This window comes from Gorilla gorilla, chromosome 10 (genome assembly GCF_029281585.2).
Source record: "Gorilla gorilla gorilla isolate KB3781 chromosome 10, NHGRI_mGorGor1-v2.1_pri, whole genome shotgun sequence".
Classification (NCBI taxonomy): Eukaryota; Metazoa; Chordata; class Mammalia; order Primates; family Hominidae; genus Gorilla; species Gorilla gorilla.
Window position 1 is genome coordinate 96,174,209 of NC_073234.2, and position 23,514 is coordinate 96,197,722.

At 36.0% G+C, this 23,514-nt stretch overlaps 1 protein-coding gene and 1 long non-coding RNA gene across 2 annotated transcripts in view; one reads left to right on the forward strand and one right to left on the reverse strand.

Annotated features, from left to right (window-relative positions):
- The window catches only part of LOC129525963 (uncharacterized), a 95,535-nt gene that overhangs the window by 52,329 nt on the left and 19,692 nt on the right, over positions 1 to 23,514 (forward strand). The window lies entirely within an intron of this gene.
- LIN7A (lin-7 homolog A, crumbs cell polarity complex component) overlaps positions 1 to 23,514 on the reverse strand; it is a 145,541-nt gene that overhangs the window by 38,197 nt on the left and 83,830 nt on the right. Inside the window, exons 3-4 of the mRNA XM_004053624.4 lie at positions 17,669 to 17,740; positions 15,150 to 15,359 (exon numbers count right to left, since the gene is read on the reverse strand). Of these exons, the coding sequence (XP_004053672.1) occupies positions 15,150 to 15,359; positions 17,669 to 17,740 (282 nt within the window). The remainder of the gene's footprint in view (positions 1 to 15,149; positions 15,360 to 17,668; positions 17,741 to 23,514) is intronic.

Consider the following 23,514-nt stretch of genomic DNA (forward strand, 5'->3'; position numbering starts at 1 on the left):
TACCAATGTTGTTACTACATTTGGGGGTGCTTGCTTTATTTCTAAACTTAATGTCTGGGGATTTAAAAATTGCCATTTTAACACAATGGCACATATAATTGAGTAGAAGATATATTTTTTAAAAGTTGATTTTTTTAATTAGAAAAAAACTAAAAATTGAAAATGAAAGTGAATTACTAACACTGAACTCATTTCCTCCTCCCCTCTACTCCAATCCACTCCAGTTTCACTGGTTTTTCGTTGCTTCTCTCGAATGCCAGTGCCCTTCAAACCTTAAAGACTTGGTGTTGACGCTTTCCTCTGATGGTCACGGGAGAATGATCTGAATGTTCTTCCCTAGGTGTGGCTCACTCCCTTATCTCCTTTGACCTCCACCTTGAATATCACCCCCTAACTGAGGCTACTCTGACCGGCACCACACTCTCCCTGCCATGGCATCCCCTAGCCTCCTTACACTGTACTGATTAATTTTCTTAGCACTTGCCATCTCTAACACTCTATGGATTTCCTTATTTATTTTGTTTATTGCTTATCTGCCATACTAGAATGTGAACTCCACAAAGGTAAGGACTTTTCTGTCTCTTTTTTTTCATTAAAGAATCCTGACTGCTTCAAATTGTACAATGTAGATGCCTAATAAATGCTTATTGAGTGACTGAGTGAATGACTATTGAAACTGGCCAACCAATGTTATATAGATTTGTTTGGCTACACAGGTGCTTTAGATACAAGTTCATGTATATTTTGTCAATTTATTGCCCTATCTAACATCTCTCAAACTAAGGCTTTGGTGGAGTCACTGAGCAGTTAATATATTACTGAAAGCAGATGAATGTGCTTGGATCTAGGCAGAGTAACAAAACAAAGACAGCTAAAGTTAAAAGTCTGACCCAAGGTCTCACATTCCTATAAATAATTGATAATGCATCAGGGGAATTTTAATGAATATATTTGATTTGTTTTATTTACAAAATAGACATACTAAAAGTTGCACATAATTATTAATCCTTTTCTAGAAAAGTAAACAAATTTATTAGAGACCAAACAGACTGAAAGCGATTGGGCTTCTTTGTGAAACATTGCCAATATATGCAAAATTATATCCAATACAACTGAAGGAAAATATATTTGAAGCAATTACAAATCCTGTCCCATAACATGATGTGTGGTGTGATAACCAACATCATACAACTTTGCGTTATCCCTCCTGCCAATTTCATCTAATAAAACACGACTCATGTGAAATGGAGTGTGCCCTAGGTTCCTGTGGTAATTAGCTGTGTCTAAATTGCTATAACATGGGCAATGATATTTAAAGTTGCTCTTACATTGCCTAAGAGTGCATAGCAAAATAATAATTATCATGTAATTTAGATTTTCAAAATGTAAACAGATCATGGCCACAAAAATAAGGGGAATTTCAGGATGAGTGGCTGTGCACTGTCTAGCCTGGTGGCCAGTCTCATTTCAGATCCGTTGTAAAACTGAGAGACAGACAGCATTCAGGTACCCTGCAGGTTTTGGTTACAGACTTTACTGAGTGGTCAAATAGATACTGTGCCTTCTAGACTTAGGCAAAAAAGAAGAGTGGTGAGGCTTTGGCATATTTCTTTTCATGACATATTGGCACAATATTTCTACAAATCACTCAAAGCTAAAGCTAAGGCAATTAGGAGTAGTGCATCCATTTCTACTTATGAAAAACTTAACTTGGTGTTTCTAGGATAATTAGATCAAAGTAAGCTCCCTTAGGGTATGATCTACGTTTTCTTTAAACTGTTCCTTTCCCAGTGCCAGACATGGTACCATGGTTAATAAATCTTATTAGCAGTCTGACTGAAGATTTTAAAGTGATATTCTTACAATAACGTTTGCCTGTAGAGACAGATTCAGTACCAAATTTAATAATGGCAAGCTGTCAATTGCTTTGCCTTTGTCATCCATGGTAATTGGGATCAACTCTGGTGCTCCTCCACACAGAACATTCAATTGAGATCAAGCCTTGGATGAAATCTCTTTTCCAGAATGCTCCTCATTTATTGAATCAGAAGGAACCTGGACTTACCATTTGAAGGTGGTAGGAAATGGCCACCTTCAAATGGGAAGTCTAGGCTCCTTATGATGGCTTATGGTAGCTTCTGTGACATGGCTCCAGCCCATCCCTTCAACTCTACTCTTTAGCTACAAACATGTTGATGCTATGATTTGGTAGAAGTCCATTCTATTAATATTTATGGCATAGTGTACAATGTGTGCATTTTTCAGATTTTAATATTGTAGCTACTATATGGTTTGGAACTGTTTTCATGAAAATGAACTAATTTAGTTTAAGATAGTGATTCTCAACCAAGGATGATTTTGCTTGTTAGGGGACAGTTCACAAGGTCTGGGGACATTTTTTATTGTGGTGACTGGATGGGGAGGGTGTTACTGGCCAGGATAAACATTCTACAATGCACAGAATGGCCTCCCCCAGAAAGAATTATCCCATTCAAAATATCAGCAATTTCAAGGGTGAGAAATTCTGGTTGACAAATGTAATTGAGTGAAAAGTTTACATAATATAATTTTTAAGTGTTCTACTTTGAAATGCTGTCAGTTTGATAGAGCTCAGTTAATTAAATTTACATCTTGGAAAAGGCAAAACTAAATTAAAACCTATGCCCTTGTTTTTGTTCATATGGCTGAGCCACAGACAACACAACCTCCAAGTACTCAGCTGCTCACTCTCACCTCAACCATCTTTTCTGCTGTGTCAACAAGAGGCAAGATCCTTGTCAGAAACCCAAGAGTTCTTGGTAACTCCCTATTCTTCACCTCACATATCCAGTCAATCACCAGTTCTTGTTTATAGTCCCGTTACATCCAAAGTCATTTTCAAATCTTTTCCTTTCTCTCCAAATTGCCCCTCTTCCAGTTAAGACCTCCACCATGTCCCTCCAGAACTTCTAAGAGTGTCCTGGTTGATCTTCCACCTCCAGCTTTTCCTCCATGCCTTCACACACCCTATGCCCACATGTTGGCAATTGCCAGAATAACCTATAAAAATTCATGTCATTTTGGCAATTTCCTACCACTTTCAAATGTTAAGTCCAGGCTCCTTGTGATGGCTTATGGTATCTTCCATGACGTGGCTCAAGCCCATCCCTTCAACCCTACTCTTTAGCTACAAACATGTTTCTTATATGTTTCTGTAGATGTTGTCCCTCTGTCTAGAATGCCCTCCATCAACCTATTCATTCTAACATTCCATAGATAACCACTATTTATCCTTTAAAATGCTTCTTATTATATACCATTTCCTCTACAAAGGCAGAAGGTGTTGTTTGCTTGTTTTTAAATTCTGAATTATCGCTACACTGTCCACAGTACCAAATGGCAATAACCGGCTAGAATTGTAATAGGGCATTTCTCCTCTAGATTGCCATCTTTCCCTCTTGATTATCTCTGCTCACTTATCTAATCTCCTTCTGGACCCTAAAATAGTCAAATTTAACCACTCCTACTTCCTGGATAGCCTTTTGCAAAACCAAATCTAGTACAATGTCATGTTCCCTTGACTTTCAGAGGTAGAAGCTCAGAGACTGCCCAGATTCCTCAACTCTTCTGATGTCACATTTTACTCGATTTTTAAGTATGCAAGGACTACCGCATGTATAGTGATTAGTTCAGAATGAAAAATCTATGTTGAAATGGTAGTGCTGGGTGATAAGATAGGTTCAGGCTGATGCTAGATGAAATCTTGTATACTACATATACAGATTTTGATTTCAGGATCTAAATAAAGCCTTATGCTTTGGTTCTTATTCAAATTTATATTCTTAAAGCTTAAGATATGCTATATATTTACACAGTTGTTGGTGATAATAGGCACCTCTGTAAATAGAAAACATGACTTCTCTTGAGAAGTGATTTGGTGTCACTGAAGGGCAAGGTCAATAATTTACATTTCAGAGTAAGGTTGGCTGTGATAAGATTAGCAACTAATGATTTTGTATCTATGAGAGTAGAGAAAGAAACCCAAGTAGGAAAGGCCTATGATCAAATGTGATTCATTTGCAAATTTATTGAAACAGCCCATACCTCCTGGCTGAACTTAGAAAGATGTAGTTCTAATACCACAATTGCTGATACTCATTTCCCATATCTGAGACTCAGCAACCAACATTTGAGTTAAAGTTTGGTTATCTCACATGAACCTGTCAGAAATCACATGTGGCTTGTGACATGTCATCTGATTGCCATGTGTATCAGTGTCTTCTGTTTTTGAGAATATAATTAAAAACAGAACAAGATATAAATCCATTATGGAAAATTATATAAACCCTTAGACTTACACTTGGCTTGCATTTCACTAGGTATACTCATGTAGCTGTGGCATATTAACATTCCAACCTTGCTTTAGGCTAGTGCCAACAGTCTGTAGACCAGCATAAATAAGTTAGAAGAATGTTCCTCCCAAGTTAGGCCTAAATTGAATCATTGGCTTTTCACTAATGTTTAAAGCAATCACTGGTAATTGGGCTTGGTGGGTTCCACAAAATATAAATGATGCTTTTTTGGACCAGCACAGGATTTCAAGACAAATATTCTATTCATTTGAGATAAACCACACAAGCTAGAACAGAAGAAGGATCATTACTTGGTTTACATATTCTGTATTTGTAAATTAAGGAAAAATGTTGCAATAGGAAACATGGAGAGATGCAACTGGAAGTTTGGTGAATGGCTGTTTAATAATAATATACAGCAACAATGCTGCGTAATTGTGGAAGCATAAGTCTTATCTTTTAATGCTGTATTTATCATTTCTCTTTTTTATCCTAATTACTATTAGGAAAGGTAGACAGGACAGGTGTTGTTACATCAGTCCTGCAGATATAAAGACACCAAAAATTCCAATGACTTGCCCATAATCAACCCACCAATGACAAGGATCCAATTGCCTCTGAAATTAGAGTATTTAATGGGGGACTTTTATTGTCTCTTGAAGATAAACAAAAAGCAGAGGAGATGACTTAAACTGGGCGGAGAGTCTAACTCTATAGGAAGATAAAATTATAGGAAAGAAAAGACTATTATCTGATTTAAAAGAAAAAATTTATAGTTACTGGGTATTTAAAAGGTATCCAGCATAATGCCAGACACTCTTACATACTTTCTCTTATTTAATCTTTGGATTAAACCTGTGAGAAAGATATTGCTATTATTGCTTTACGTATGACAAAATAGAGTCTCAAAGAGTAAATAAACATATTATGGTTAGAATAACCTTAACTCCTGAGAAACCATAAGAACTTGAATTTGAATGAGTCCCTTTTGAAATGTTGAAAATATCAATTTACAATAAAGTAAAAGTTTGTAATTTTCATTAAATATGATGACAGAAAAAAAGGGAAAATTGCTCTTAAGTTGTTATCATATGCAATATCCTAGTCAAGTGATTTAAGGATATAGAAAGAAAATTTCATTTCGTAATGAACAGCCTCAGGATGTATTAGAGACTCTTGGCATATCATCAGATTTCAGAATTGATTTCAGATTCCTCATGCACTTAGAGTAAAATGAAAACTTTTGGGTACCAACCTTAAAACTCCATTGGTTGGCTCCCAATCAGTTCTTCAGCCTCATCTTATCCCACTATGTATACTTTAGTCACTTTGTTCTTTCAGCCACTCCTACATGGCAAATCATGGACTTCCTTATCTCAAGACCTTCACACAAGCTCTTTCTTATGATAACAGACTCTTCTCCTTAATCTCAGTTTAAATGTCACCCTTCAAAGAGGCCATTTCTAACACTATTAAAAGTAGCTCCTGGCATGGTGGCTCAACATCTGTAATCCCAGCACTTTGGAAGGCCAAGGCTGGTGGATTGCTCGAGCTCAGGAGTTTGAGACTAGTTTGGGCAACATAGTGAAAGCCTGTTTCTATCAAAAATACAAAAACTAGCCGGCATGGTGGCATGTGCCTGTGGTTCCAGCCACTCAGGAGGCTGAGGTGGGAGGATTGCTTAGTTTGGAAGGCAGAGGTTGCAGTGAGCCAAGATCACGCCACTGCACTCCAGCCTGGGCCACAGAATGAGACCCTGTCTCAAAAAATAAATAAATAAATATGTATATATATATTTTAAAAGTAGCTTCTCTTGTTCCATTACATGGCTCCTTGTTTTTTTCTTTCCCCTCTGTAACACTTATCACAATGTTTAATTATGAGGCCATGTTATATTCTGAAGTATTAATTCGTGTTCTTTGTGAATTTCCCCTCCCATTCTGCTTCCTTCAGCCCACACCTTAGGAGTAAAAAAGGACTGAAAAATATCTGAAGGTCTTTGCTGTGCAGCAGAATGTTTTGGCTGCATGTTTTCACGTACATTTTTTTTTTTTTTTCTCATCAAAGACTGGGCAAGATGAGGGGCGGGGAAAGAAGGAAGAGGAGTCTGAATGGCTTTATTGACTGGATAGGCAGAAGTAGAAGGAGAAAAGTCTGAAAGTGAAAAGGGAAGAAAGAACTTGCATTGTCAGAACTAGGAGTAGAGTGGAAAATATTCAGTGTGTGCTGTTTTGAGACTAGAAAACCAAAGTGCCCATGCTCTGTGGACAACTGGTCCCATTCCATAGCCCTATACACTTGTAAGCACTCTAGATTTAGGATATTTACACATTGTAGAGGACTGGATAATTTCTCAAAGATATTAATATCAGGTCCTATTCCCCAGAACCTGTAAATATTACCTTTTATAGAAAAAAAAAAGGTCTTTTCAGATACAATTAGGTTAAGGATCTTGAGATGAGGCGATTACCCTGCATTATCTCAGTGGGCCCTAAGAACTCACAAGTATCCTCATAGAGGGAGGTGGGAGATTTGGCGCAGAGAAGAAGGTAATAACGTTACCATGGAGATAGAGATTGGAATGAGGTGGCCACAAATCAAAGAATGCTGCAGTCACCAGAAGCTGAAGGGAGCAAGGAACAGATTCCCCAATAGCACCTCTAGAGGGAGCACAGCCCTGTTGATGCCTTGGTTTGGAGCTAGCGAAACTGATTTGGGATTTTTGGCTTCCAGGGCTGTGAGATAATACATTTCTGTTGTTTAAAAACCACCGTGTGTGGTAATTTGTTATAGCAGCCATAGGAAACTAATATACACATAATGGAGTTAAAAAATCCTGTTACTGTGACCAGTGTGAACCTGAACAAAATCACTGGGAGCATTTCCCTTAGGCTGGGATAACTGATGGATATGTTACATTTATATGTATGTATTTATCATCATCCTCCTCCTCCTCCTCATCATCATCATAATGTTCTTACCCTCTACCAGATTATAACCCTTTTTGTTTTGTTTACCACTCCATATCCAGGACTTAGCTCAGTAGCTGGCACATAATAATTTCTCTACAAATAATTGTTGAATGAAAGAGAAGCATTGCTAAAATAACAGCACAAATAGAAGGAAAACACAAACAATAAATGGTAAAAATAACTATGAGAAAGACTGCACCAGTAACTAAACTGAATAGTCAAATACCCATTACCAGCAATCTAAATAGAGATTTAGGTCAGTCTGATCCCATGTGTGGGAATGCTTCCCTCATTTAGAGACTTGCCCTTTAGCACCAACTAACTGTGAGTGTGTTCTGGCACTGATACACTATCAGCACAATCTTGTGTATGCTCAAATCTCAAGTTGGTCTATGAAGGAATGAGAGACCTGGTGCCCATTCTTGCAGGCTGAAATCACCAGGTGGGAATGTAGTTGTTCTAACCTGTGAACTATAGTTACCTGTGCTATTGAGATAGCATGATATTTCCCTGTTCTGCTGTTTAAATTAAAAGATCTCTTATTGTGAGCCAACTCAGAATGAAGGGGGGTAGAATACTGCCTGCTCAGTGTTGCAAAATATACCAGATCATGCTGCATTGTTTGTGCTCTTCTGAAAGTGACTGGGATAAAACAACATAAATGTACTTCTCTTGGCTTCTTCACAAATGTGAGTGAAGTGTCACATGATGTCATGCCGAGAATAAAAATTTTCAGCACTTAGAACTGAAATTTCAGCTTGCACTCCTATTTAATTATAACCTAAACAGTCCCCCACTCAGCTTCTGAGAAAGGTAAAGCATCTGCTAACGACTTCTAGGAATAGAGAGATTGTGAGAATAGCTTTACTTGAGGTCTCTTAGCTGGAATTAAGCTGGGGATCTGTGTGCCAGGCCTATAGGGGAACTGAAGACTGAGCTTCTGTCTTTCCCCTCTTCATGCAAGCATCTGCTCCCCTCTAAGGGCCAAGTGGCTTTAGAGAGTGCTTGTGGACCAGGGCTGTTCAGTTAGCCGGGAATGCAAAGCGCCTGGTGCAAACTGGAATGATGCAGATATGGAACAATTCAAACACATTCAAACCAAACTCTTCACACATCTGCAGTGGTGAATTAGAGTACTGAGCCATTTGAATCAGAGTAAATTCCTTTTCAAAACCTTACTATCTTTAGAAGTGGTTTTTAACTTTTTAAAGGTCAAAGTCTCTTATGAGTAGTTAAGAAAAACAACTGATCTCTCTCCACCAAAAATTTACTTATGCAAACCCATAAAGGCTAAGAAAACTTGATCTTTTCTACATTGTACATGAAAGTACTAATTTATTAATGGCTAAGATATTTATTTACCTTAAATTATGATTAATAAGGCTAGACTGCCTGAGTTAGAACCTCCAGTTCTGCCATTTAGTAGCTGTAGGAGCTTGGGCAAGTTGCTTGATCTCTCTCTTCCTCAGTTTCTTCATTTGTAAAATGGGACTGATAATAGTAACACCTACCACTGAGGATCATTACGGGTAAATAATGAATTCATTATGTAAAGTGCTTACAGCAGTGTCTGGCATTCAACAAATATATATAGAGCTTTGACTATATACAGGGACTGTTCTAAGAAATGGGATAAGGCAGTGAATACAAATTACTGCCATCATCGGAACATGCATTTTATTGTGGAACTTAAATCTCGCAGTGTAGTTCATAGCAATTAAAAAAACTTTTTGTTTATGTTTTCTCTTTGTTCCGACACAGACAAATAAGATCTTAATACAGATTTCCCCTCTGGGATGCTGTAGCTTCACAGAGCTCGAATCTACAGTTCTAATTTTTATTTCATCTTCATCCCACACCTGACAGACATTCTGCATAAGTAATTTGGGCTGTGAGTACTTACTTTCAACTTGATATAGGTATTTATAAAATGGAAAAAAAGCCGATGGCAGGAAAACAATTTATTCTGTCCCATCCCTAAACTTTTATTCACTCATCTGTTATGCTTAAAAATCAATTAGCAATCTGTATACACTGTATAGACAATTTTATTTAGTTTTAACTGTAAAGCTAGGTAAATTCAGCTGCAATTTCCCACCAATGGTGCTCTAAGACAATGTTTGCATTTCAGAAGCAAATGAGGGCTTCTTTTCAGTATGCCATATTTTTTTAAGTCCTCATGCTTATATTTTATCTTTCTATCCTTTTCTTTCCTGTTCCTCACCTGCCTCTCTCCCATCAGTACCAGTAGAATATCACCTTTTGGACTTTCTTGCTTTATAAAAATAAATAAATAATCATAGATTTAAGAGAAGTTGAAAAGTAATGTACAGGGACATCACATGCATCCTTTACCCAGATTTCCCCAATATTAACATCTTACAAAATCATATAAAACCAGCAAATTGGAATTGGTACAATTCAGAGAGCTTACTCAGATTTCAGTGGGATTTGTTTTTAACATAACCAGTTATTACATTTGGTAAGCATCAGTTATGATTGCAGTAAAGGTTGAAATCCACTTTCTCACCTGCGTGCACGTGTGCATGTGTGTGTGTGTGTGTGTGTGTGTGTGTGTGTATTTGGATGTGAGTTCATGTGTGCTTTTGTGTGTATCCATTGGGTTGTGTGTGTGACAGAGGGACAGAGAGAGAGAGGGAGGAAACACTCCTGGCCCTACTCCTTCATGAGACTGTGTTTCTGAGGAACAAATGAGAGAACATAATGTAAATACTGTTAAAAAAACTATAAAGTACTAAATAAATAAAACATGTATTGTGTTAGATTTCTCATCTTTCCATTCAGAAAAAAATGTCTTATGAATAGGGTACACAGAGCATAGGTAGAGCCTACTCATCTACCTCAGAGTGTAAGGCAGCATGTGTGTGTTGGTCAGGGGAGGGTTATATGGTGCTCTCAGCAAAATCCCATTGGAAGACATAGAATCACATAGTCACAGACTTAGAAGGGACTTTGGGGCCAACCATTCCAACTCTGTACATGGTACTCATATTTTGAAATACTCTGATCAGGTGGTCTCCTAATCTATGATTGAAACTTCAAATGATGAGCAAATTCTGCCTTATGATTTAGTCTTTCTCCATTTAGAGAGCTTTAAGTGTTTAAAAGCTCTTTATTATAATAAGATGACTACCCCATGACTTTTACACACTGGTCTTGGTTCTGCCATCTGGTGCCCCATGCAATGGATGATAGCTGAAGACAGTCATCATTCCCCTAAATATTCTCTTCTCCATTATAAACAATTCAAGTCATTCTTTAACATGTTCCTCATATACAAGGTTGCTCTTCTCTGGGTGAGCTTATTTTTCTTTGCAAGGATGGAATGAGCACAACAGGGTGTGAGCTTAAGCCCAGGAGGCAGAAGTTGCAGTGAGCTGAGATCATACCACTGCACTCCAGCCTGGGCGACAGAGTGAGACCATGAGAAAGAAAGAAAGAAAAAAGAAAAGAAAAGAAAAGAAAGAGGGAGGGAAGGAAGGAAGGAAGGAAGGAGGGAGGGAGGGAGGGAAAGAAAGTACGAACAGCACCCTCAAGAGCTGGACCAATCTCTTTCTGTGTTCTATACAAGATATTTATATCAGAGCCCCTACAATCACATTATGTTTTGTCCTGCTCCCTCAACTTGCTTTATATTCCTCTTGAAATCAACATTGAAATTCCCTAAAATTTTTTTCCCCAGGCTCTGATATTTAGCTGCTCCTCCCTGATTCTGCATATATGTAGCTAGTTTTTTTGGGCACAGAAGCAGGACTTCATGAAGATTCTTATTAAAATAGGCCTATTGTACCATTCTATTGAGACTTTTTATATCCTGACTCTATCACTAAATATATTTATGGTTGCCGCTGGCTCCACATTGGCTGCAACCCTTATAAATAGTCCTTGAGTTCTCTCTTAAAATTGCGGAGAAAACACTTGAGCATAAAAGGGTGAAAAGGAGATCATTAGAAAGCTATAAATTCTTACTGTAACATTTTGACCTCCTATTAATGTTAAATTTTAATTCAGCATTCAGTTGTAAGGTTTCACTGAGGATTGACATAAGAAGTAGCCATACACCAAAGGCCTCTGTATTTTCTATGGAATTGTATTAGGTGGTTCAATGTCTCATTTGTAACATTCCCACGGGAAATTTCTCTTGGTGCCTAGGGATAGAAAAAATTTTCTCTCCCAATGATTGCTGAGCTGACATGAGTTTCCATCTGTTTTTGACTTCTAAGAAGCTAGGAGGAAAAAATCAATTGTTCAATTGCTGTATTTTGTCTTTATTTTTATTTATTGATTCCCCCCCTTTCCATCACACTTTATAACCTAACATTCCATGTTAATAGTTCTGTGTGTGTATATATATATTTCTGTCCTGTTTAAAAAGTAAAGGAATTATTCCATGGACATTTAAACATCTGAAAAGACATCTGATGTGATGTCCTGCTTATCTTTGATTGTTTGTCTAGTTTTATATTTTGCCTGCATTTAGAAAAAGGATATGTCATGGATCTGCCTAAATATATATATAATTTAAAGTTCAGAGAACTTATACTAAAGTAGTTAAGGTTTGCTTTAGCCCTCCAAAGAACTTCCTTTCATAATTTCTCGGTTTAGAATGGCATGTTCTGAAAATCTTCCATATTTAATCTCCTGAAATGGTACCTTATTTAAAGCCAAAAATATAAATCATTCAATCATTTGCTAATCTTTTCTTTTTTTGGCCTTTCCATTACAGAATTTTGTTTTTCATTAAATATTGTTACCTGCCTAGAATTATTTACACTGATAAAACCTCTAGGCTCAGTGTTTGTTAGAAGCCCAGAGTTCTAGAATTGGATTAACTATTATTTGTGTGACTATGAACAAGTCACTGGGTCATGAAGTCTCTTATTTACAGAAAACTGCTTTTTGATGAACACCTGGTCAATATTAGGCATTGTTAAAGAGCACATAACTTACTTTTAAACAGTTCAAAATAGGTAGTTTATAATATATAGTTTGACTATATGAATGTGTAATACTTTAACCTTCAAATTTAGGAGCTTAATAAACTAGTCTAGGGTAGTTAGCCAGCATTATATTGGAAAGGTAATACTCTAGAGGTGGCCACTATATGAGTAGCTGTTGCACCTACTTCAATGAAAAAATGATGCTTTACTTATTAGCAAGAATATGTCAGAAATGGATTTTCTTTGGTGAAATTAGTAGCCCATTAACTAGCAAGCTAAATGTTATAAATGGAACTTAATTGGTAAAATGAGAGGTTTAAATATATGTGGGATATTACAGTCTTGGAGACATTCCTCACCTTTGCATGAAGAGGATATAAAAATCTTAGGGAGGCCCATGGCCTGTACCATAGGATTAATGACCAAAGTTTGATCACTAAACTACCCTATTTTCAGCTGTCAATCTAATAGGATTTCTGATTGTCTGATGCTGAATATAAAGGTAACAAAGTTGTCTCATCTGCCTCACGTGAACCTTTTTCTAAGGTTATGATTAGAACACCTAAATGGACAGAGACCTGGGGTTGTATCAAATTTATGGAAGGGGTTGTGTGTCGAACACTGCTTTCTTGCTAATTAATGTTTGCTAACATATGCTTATATATGTAGCAGAGTTTGCCATAAGACTTACTTTTAACCTAACTAGCAAAAGCAGTATCACTGGGAGGTTGTTAATCCTCACCAACCTCAACCTTCACCAGTAGCCACATTTACCTGTCAAAGGTTTGTATGACCAAATTAACACAGGATAGCTCTCAACAAACATTTTGCCTTGTTTCATTCTTCATCAGAGCCCTTCAAATTGGTTACTATTCCCTTTTTTCAGATAAGGGGATTAAAGTTTAGGGGATACTAATCCATAATCATATGAATATTGAGTGGTAGAACCTTACGTGTTTGATTCCAGATAAGGTAACTGCCACCTCCCAGGTATATCAAAACATCATTGCAAGGAATGGGTAAGTAATTATGAAATGCATACAGTGTGTTCCCTGCAAATGTTTATGTTAAACAAAGTCTGTTTAGCTCCCTTATAAGAAAGTTCAAAGTCAACCACGTATTAAATTTATTATATATATATATTTATTCTTACTTTACACAATTATAATTACTGTTAATATACTTTGAGTTTTTTTAAACTTTTCATACTGTTTTTAAATCTATACCTTATTTGATTTATATAATATATTCAGAGAAATTGCAAGTTCATATTCTGGGGCATAAGCCTCTATGTGACACAATTGTGTGACCCAGCTCTAGAGTCCTCTACCAGAAAGTTCGACTCTGAAATTATCACTTGAAACATGCTTTGAAAAAGTCACAGTTATCTAAAGGTCAATAAAAAGCTTATCTCAAAACATTATTACATAGAAAAAAGTAAATAGTAATTGGAATGCTGAAGTGATATAAAATATTCATGGGTTGAGAATTTTGATATACATTAGAGGACAGCAGAGTTGAAGGGATAGTTTTGGGTTCTATGAAACTACTAGTCAGTCTAAAAATAAGAAACGAATAAAATTCAAGATATGAATACAGAAGAATTTCATTCCACAGTTACCAATAAAATATCATGTTCCAATTACATTTGATTTTGGATATTGTGTCCCAAGCATAAATCAATCTGGCCACAAATAACTGAAATTGAGTTTATATATTAAAATCCTTAAGTTCTTAGAAAAAAGATCTTAGGTTAATAGAAAGGTAACATTGATAAGTTTCTGTTTATATTTCTGAAATGTATGCTTTTAGGTAATTTATGTTTAATATAAGTGGATGTTATAGGGAGAAAATGTTTGTTTCATAGGAAACAATTTCTTTAGCAACTCCTTATTACAAGTGGAAGTGGTGGCATCCAGAGAATATAAGTTATGAGAAAATGTATATTCATACTTTTACTTTAAAATGTTACATATTTTAATTTACTCTAATTTCATTTAAAAACGAAAGCATATATTATGAATAGGTAATTTAATCAAACTGTTTTTTGGAGGAAGGCTAATATGTTTTTATTATACTATAGCTGTAGATCTGGCTTCAAGAATTTTGAGGCCAGGCGCGATGGTTCACGCCTGTAATCTCAGCACTTTGGGAGGCCGAGGCGGGCGGATCACGAGATCAGGAGATTGAGACCACCCTGGCTAACACGGTGAAACCTCATCTCTACTAAAAATACAAAAATTAACCGGGCTTGGTGGCGGGCGCCTGTAGTCCCAGCTACTTGGGAGGCTGAGGCAGGAGAATGGTGTGAACCCGGGAGGCGGAGCTTGCAGTGAGCTGAGATGGCGCTACTGCACTCCAGCCTAGGGGACAGTGTGAGATTCCATCTCAAAAAAAAAAAAAAAAAAAAAAAGGAATTTTGAGTGCATTAGCCTTTTTAATATGTATTATTATATAAACATTAAAATTACCCTTCCTCTGTAATTAAAATGAAAAACCCACACACATTACAAAGTAAGGAGCTATATCTTTATTCTTAAAATGTATGTATTTGCTTATAGTAACTTAGGATAAAAAGTATCTTGAAATTACTGTATTCTTGTAAATGTTACTTGGAGTATTATGGGCAGAAAGTCAGCTAGTTGGATTAATTTCCTGGGATGTTTTTTCAACTCACTGATATTTATCATAACTGAACATAATGAAATGAGACATAAAAATTAGATTGCAGCTTTTATAGGTTTAATATCCATCAATGCTTAGAAAGCTGGTTAGACATAAAATGAATATTTGTTCTAGGATTTCAACATTAACTTCAGTAATAGCAGGGGGCAAACAAAAGAATGTGCTTAAGGAGAAAATCTCTGGTTATTTTATAAACATACCACTCCGTTCACTGATAGCAGCTGGTCTCCTCTTTTGAGGCCTCCGTGTCTTTCAGCCACCCCTCCAGGAATTATGCGAGAGATATAAATGGGGGAATTTTGCTCCTTTCCTCCCATCACATTAAAACCAAGGCCTTCATCAGTCTTTGGCAGTTCAACTACTCGAGGGTGGGAGTGGCCTTCACTAGCTGCAAAAGCTGCAACTGTTGCCTGAAAAAACAAAAAGATGGTCTTTTGGTAATAAAATGAGGGAAATAAAGGCTAATCATATGCTTTGCAGTGGGTAGCTCAGGCAACTTCTCATATTTTTATAGTATTCTCCTGTGAAAGAAAGAACACAAAAAGCAGAGGACTTTCTTCATTTAGATGCCATCTAGGATTTCTTTCTTTGGTAAAGTCCCACTCATCTATTTCCAGCTTCCTAGGGCTTATCTGGTATGACAGAATTTTCCTGTCTTCATAAAAATCCTTTCCAGTTACCTTGGTTAGCTGCAATTCTTCCTATTCCTGGAGTCCAAATAACTTTGTTATATGTACTATCTACTATTATAATTATTTTATACGTGTGTTGACTATGAGCACCTTAAGAGCAGAGATGGCGTCTTGCACTCTTTTGTATGACACAGAGTCTAATCTGGTGCTTGCACATAAAAGTTCATAAGTATTTTTTTAATAAACTGAAGAGCACTTGTATGTATACATACTTTTGAATACATATGTAATCTTGCTATTGCCAACCCAAAAGCTTAGCAAATTTAACTTTTTTAAAAAATTAAGGATGCCTTAACGAGAATGAAAACTAAAATAAAATAATAGATTCAAACAGATTATTGTTAGTTTATACCAATATTCCATATTATTATCCCATACTGAGAAATCTTATCTGGAACAGGATTTTTCTTCCTATATTATACATTAATATTTCAATTATTATAACAAAATAGGCAATATGAAGTCAATGGTTTTATACCTAGATATACAAAACATCATTTAATATGGACATAATTTGTCTTAAAATTCATGTACTGATTTCATTAAATGAGTTCAAGAAAACAACTTACCATTAGTTCCCACTAACCCCATAGAAATAAAATAACAGCACTTAGGTAGTTTCTATCAAGAAATGATTCTGTGCCTGCTTATTTTTCACTTTTATTAATTCACCTTGATCACAGTTGATTAGATGCCTGCTATAAAGTGACTTATTCAACACTGTGAAAATATTTATTCCCAACGACTGTACCTTCTTTACCACACACAGCATTATCACATCAATTTAGCATTATGCTACTGTCTGCATTTAGTGAAACGTAGTGAATGACATGAAAACAATGGCTTGTTTTTAGCTACATGCATTTGCTCATGCAAACCTCGTTGTCATGCATAGATTTTAATGGCTGACATGGATGCAATGCAGACAGCCCAGAAACAACCAGAAAATACTGTGCTATTGCAACATTATGCTGCTATCCTGCTGTTCTACATGAATAAGAAATGAGAATGGTAAAACACTACACAATTCACTTTCCCCTTAATTAAACCACGTAGGGATCATTTTTCTGTGTGTGTTCCACTTCAGTACAAGCAAAGCATGACATAATGATAATAACACCCGCTTTTTTTCCCTGAGTTTAAACAAAACAAAACAAAACAAAAAAACCTTACAAATCTACAGTGTTCAGTTACAGAGTAAAAACTAAAAAATCAAGAGAGAAACTAAACAAGCGTCGATGTAACACAAAAGAATTAAATGGAAAATTCTACTCATTTTCAATGGTTATTTCTTATACATTATTAGAAAAATAAAGTATTTTTTAAAAGCAAGTCATGTTTCTATTATAACATTTGTGTGTTTGTAAAAGAAGAGCTGCATCAGTGATTTTAGTTTAAAATTGGCATTTCCTAATGGCCTATTTTCCTGATAATTTCCTGATCTTATCGGTATAACATTTCCATTAGTAGGGTCTCTACAGTCTCTGGATTTGAGTCTTTAAAGGGCAGATGTGGTCACTACCACAAAAGGTGACAGGCGTTTTCTATAAGGTCTATGCCACATCCTTTCAGCAAGTTACCCACTGCTCAGCTGAATACACACAAGTATCCTAGATCAGTGGGTGTCAGGTGAATTCTTTTCCTGTCTATTTGCAATCAAATCTTTAGACCTGTGCAAATAAATCTTCATGCACTGAATATGATACAGGTTCTTTCGGATCAGAAGAATGTGTCTGAAAATCATATAGTATTTCACACAATGAACCAGTAGATTTGCTTGTGCCAAATGGACATTAAGTGAGTTTAATGAAATCATTCTCCTTTCTTAAGCTACAGAAGCAGCAGAAACGTTCAATTTTCCATTAGGATTTTTACCTGAGAAGTAGTACTGGTTCTAGACTCTGGGCTGCCACTGATGTCTAAATTCTCTTACAGTGTACACACGAGAATACCTGAAACACACACGCGCACAATCAATTACTAGATAACTGGGGTCAAGTATATTTTTAAAGTTACTCAAGCCTTACCTTTGCTGTTGCCCTCGCACGGAATTCGGGACAGCCATTAACAGTTATCGTTTCATGCATATATTGATACACCTAAAATGTTCACATAAAAAGAAGAATGTGTAAGAACATGGAGAATAATAATTCTTTTATTGCAGAAAGAAAATTATATTTTCACTGTAGGAAAAAACTTCTCTATTGCAAAATAACATAGGTCTGATGTTTGGGAATGTACCTGATAGCACTCCTTAAACAGCAGATATTATTACTCATTGTGATTTTAGATACAATTACAGAAATCATTAAAATGTAGTAGAAAAAAATTGTTTCTTATAAACTTCCAGGGATGGGATTATAAAATCTTTGTATCTATGGTAAAATAAATTGCTTAATCTTAAACTAAAGTACAGAAAAAAAAAAAAACTTAAAGGATGCCTTGAGGAAGATGTTTGGAAAAATGTAACAAGGTTAAATGTGTTGTACTATATGTTCATTTTGGATTTAAATAGTATACGTAAAAATTTATTGCATAATGCATAGCAATAAAAGTCCATTTGGTACTAGGCTAGAGTATTTTGGGGAGTGATCCATTAGCTATTTCAGTAAAAAAGGAAAGGAAAAAACTGCAATCGAAGGTTGAAAGGTTTTTTTCTTCCTTTATATTAATCTTATTTTACATGCTTAACTCAAAAATTAAATAAGTGAATCCAACATTTGATTAATTCACCCATTCAACAACTATTTGTTGAGTGTCTGGGACTAATCTCTTCCCTACATTTTTGACTGGCTCATAATTTCTCAAATACATTTGGTTGAATCTCCACTAATGCTGACTCATCTTTCCCAGGTGACATGGTTAGAAGGAAATTGACAAAGTAGTCTGTACTAAAAAGTCAACAGTGCAATTCAGAATCTAACTTTTAGCTCTGAATCTCCACTTAACAATTATGAGGTGTTCAGTTTCTATGGGAAATCTGAATGGAGACAGGAACAAGTTTCCAGAAGATCATTTATGGAATCTGAGATATGTTACTGCAAATTCTCCAGGTTACCTGGACAGCTGCTAAACGTACTTCCAGATTATTTCCTTGGAAATGCATTATTTTGTTTCATAGAGACAGCCTTTCCAAAAATAAATTCTACTATTAGTTCTAATAGCCCATTTCAGAGGAGGATTTTCCCTGCCCTGCTTCTCTTGTAATAAACTCTCTCAAATCTGACCCTTCATTCCACCCTAGCTCATTATCTCTTGCTGCAAGCATTGCATTAGTGACTTAATTGGGTCTCCCTGCCATCAAACAATATACACTTTGGTGATCATCAAGTACCTACCTGACCATGTCCCTGCTGTGCTCTTGGCTGTCTGCTGCCCTTACTGCAAAGGTGATAAGGACAAATACCTACAGGAGTCGAGCCACAGATAATAATGCCGACTCAGCCTTCTCTCTAGTTTTATTTTCCTGTTTTCTTTTCTCCACCCCCACCATTCCTCAAACATATTGAACTCTCCAAGTTACCTAGGTCTCTGCACATGCCGTTTACTCTGCTAGGAATGCCCTTCCACCTGGCAGACTCTTATTCATCCAAATTTAATATGATGATAAAAGGTCAAATTCAAATATTGTCTCCTCTATTAAATGTTTTCTGCCTCCCTCAAGCAGAGTGAGTCCCTCCACAGTTCCTGGTCATCTGAATTTGTTTCAAGTTATTTTGGTTAACATTGCCAGGGAAAGTGACTTTGCCTGCATCCAAGGATGTTTATAAAGACAATCATTTAGCAAATAATTGGAATATTGTCATCAATTGAATAAAACAAAAGGTGATTTTGTAAGTGCTGGAGATAAATACCTGTACCTAATAAATATCACAAATTAAGAATAATTAGCCTTAAGACCTCAAATTGATTTTGAATTAGAAAGTGGGATATTCAAGGAGCAATACTGTGTAGTAGATAATTTCACAGACTCTGAAGATGGCTTGGAAGCAAACCGCAGCTGTACCATTTACTTGTATGATGTTTGTCAGTCACTTGATTTCTCTGATCCTCAATTTCCTCATTTTAAAAATGCGCCTTAAAATAGTAAGTAACTTCTAGGTCTGTTATGAGGATTAAATAAGATAAGAACAGTTTGCCATGTTTAGTATGTTTCTAAAAGTTAGCTATCATTGTTATGCTGTTGCTGGCATTTGATGTTTCTCATCTTATTTGACCATGGATCTTTTGGGGAAAATCTCCTAAGATGAGCAGTTCGTGAACACTGTTTACATAGAATTGATCAAGGGCTGTAGTTCTCAACTGGGGACAATGTTGCCCTTCAGGAGACATTTGGCAATGTCTGGAGGCATTTTTGGTTGTCATAAATGGGATGCTACTGCATCTAGCATGTGGTGGCCAGGGATGCTGCTAAATTCCTACAATGCACAGTGAAGCCTCACAGAACAAAGAATTATCTGCCAAAATATCAATAGGGCTGAGATTGAGAAATCCTGATCTAAGGAATTAAGCTATACCTTCTCTTCTTACATGCAATGATTGGTAAGCTATAAAAACAGACTTGGATAGCACTGAGTAAAGGCTCTTGTAAAACATTCAATAAACATTTGTTGGAGTAAATTACCATAATTCTGGTATATATTTAATGAGAAATCACCATGGGCCAAATGTAATGCTAACCATTTTATATCCATGAGCTCGGTTAATTCTCCTAACTTCTTATTTGGGCACTCTACACACAAAGACACTGAGTCACAGAGGTGGGAACATACCGATGACCACACAGCTAATTTGTTGCAGATTTGGTACAGCAACTCATCTCTATCTCCCTTCAAAATCTTTCCTCTTTCAACCATATCAGACTTTCTTGTATTAAAACAGCATCAGATCATTACTGTTTTGGCAGTATCAGTGTGAACAAAAACTTGCAGGTGTTATGAGCATTTCTTTATATTTTGAATAAAGGAATCTAGGTTTTATATAGTGGCTACCATTAAACAAGTGAGGGCTGCAAATATACAATGCAACAATTCTGAAACCAATAAATTCATTAGTCCAGAGTGAAATATCATTTTAATCTTCCTTATGATTATAATATATGAAGATTTAGTGGAATGAATCCAATATAATTGCTGGTCTTTTTTTTTTTTGTCTACAAAACACAACAGATTCTGATTAGCTGGTTTTCAAAAGTGAGCTGAAGAGGACATGATCTGGTTGTAGAGTCAGGTCAAATCCTGGAGATATTAATTCTATTTCCATTAGCTGTGTCAACTTATGAACTTCCTTAGCCTCTCATTTCCTAAGGCGCAAAATATATCCATGCCTATCTTACTTTTCAAGGACAATTTTTAAAGTGTTTGTAAAAATCTGAAGCAAGTTTTCATGGAAAGCCAAAGTATTTTACCAGATACCCTGAGAGAGTTCTTAAAGGGAAAACAGAAAATAGTTGTATGTGCTTTAATGAGGGGCTTATACGTGGGGCTTATAATAAGACTCCTGAATTCTTTGGGTCCCAGAATGTATGACAAACTTCAGCTACAGCATTTGTAAGCACATTTCATTGGTAAAATGGGTTTAGTTCCTAGTGTAAGCCAAATAATTCATAGAAACTCATAGGGGTTTTATATATCTCAGCATTATTAATTTCCTAACCTTGAATAAATTGCACAGATTCAATAGCATTTTGCATGTTTAGAACTTATTCCAAGCTACTGAAAATTGAAAAAGATTAACTTAAAAAAGCAATAAAATTATAGTGAGTTGGTTCAGAAAGTTCATTTATTCATTTGTTCAGCTAACATTTATTTAGGAGCAATTCTAGTCAATGTATTAGGCATCTGGGCTAAATTATGAAAATAAAAAATAATGGTTGTTTTTAATTAATGTTTGAAACAAAATTTTCACTATAGAAGGGCTGTTTTCAGTTTTTTAAATGAAAAATTTCCATTTTATTTTTCTTTATATTTAAATGAAAATAGAATACTTTTTCTGGATGGAAATTTTATCCCTGAGAGAATAACAAGTATAAATGAAGTACAAGCTTCACTTTAATTTATTTACCAAGTTTACATACACAGGTCATGCAAACATTATCACAATGTAAACTTTACATTGCATAGTTCGTCTTGATCTTGAAAACCCTAATTGGTACAGAAAGGTAGGTAAGGGATGACAAGCCTTTATTGTGAGTTTCTCATTCTGGATCTCTTTTCTACATGACTTTAAGTAACCTGCTATCTGTGTACCTTAGTTGTCTATTATGTAAAAGCCTATATTCAAAGAGGCAATCAAAGAAGATAAAGTATGTGACTTCATAAACCATAATCCATTATTCTTATTATGCTTTTATTCTAATAGCTGCTATTATTTCTATTATTACTATTATATATATATACACAAGATGCAATTGGAAAAGTGCCTTTAGAATTTAGTTGCTTAGCCAGCAGCAAGTTTGAAAAAACTTTGAATTTAAAGCTAGATTTTGATTGTTCTTCTACTTTTATAGTAGAGGTTTATTGCCTTTTGTATTTTGATGTTATTTAAAACTTTCTGCTGAAGCAGACACTAGACAGACTCATCTCACACAATCCCCAGTTTCAATCCCCTTCTCCCAGTATTGTCTGACCATATGACCCAGTTCTGTCCAATGACAATTCAATCCGAAGCAGGTGAGAAGCTGCTGGGAAAGCGTTGCTCACGTGGTGCAAGTGCTGTCTTTTCCCTGTCTTCTACTTCTTGTCTTGTGTGTGGATATTATCAGCTGTAGTGGCAACCTTCAACTTCAGAGAGAAGGACCAAGGAAGTGTACAGATGTCAGTTCTGATTACATGGAACTTCTAAGTGCATGCAAAACACCTGCCTATCTCTGAATTTGTTATAACGAAGAAAAGCATTCTTGTTTAAGCCACTACAGCTGGACTTTCTGCTACTTTCAGCCAAAAAAGTTCCTGATTGCTATATTCCTCAAGTAAATGTTATATAGAACTATGCTATCTTTAGGGTCTCTTTTCTTCTGTTCCTTCCAATTCTGAAACTTATAATTTTGTCCATCAGAAATTAGTGCAAATTTGTTAATATGAGGGCCTACAAACCAAAAAGATAGCCTAAAATAATAGTTAAAAAAAAAAGAAACTCTTTGAAAAACACTGTTAAAAAAATGAAAAGACAAGCCAACTGGCAGAAAATGTTTGCGAAACATATATCTGATAAAGGCTTCATATCCAGAATCTATAAAGAACTGTCAAAAGCCAAAAAGTAAACAACACAGTTAAAAATGGGTTAAGTATTTGAACAGGTACATTATCATGGAAGATATATGGGTAGCAAATATGAAAAGATACTCAACATCATTAGTCACTTGGGAAAATTCAAATTGAAACCATACTTAGATACACCTACACACTTATTAGAATGTGTAGGTTAAAAAAAAAACATACTGACGATATCTAGTGTAGGTGAGAATGTTGGAGAACTAGAATTTTTTTTTTCTTTTTTTGAGACGGAGTCTCACTCTGTCACCCAGGCTGGAATGCAGTGGCACTATCTCGTCTCACTGTAATCTCTGCCTCCCAGATTCAAGCGATTCTGCTGCCTCAGCCTCCGGAGTAGCTTACAGCCGTCCACCACCACGCCCAGCTAATTTTTTTTGTATTTTTAATAGAGACGGGGTTTCACTATATTGTTCAGGCTGGTCTCGAACTCCTGACCTCAAGTGATCCGACGGCCTTGGCTTCCCAAAGTTCTGGGATTACAGGCATGAGCCACTGTGCCCTGCTGAAGAACTAGAACTCTCGAACATTGCTAGTGGAAATACAAAATGGTACAGCCATTTGAGAAAACAGAGTAACAGTTTCCTGCAAGATTTAATGTA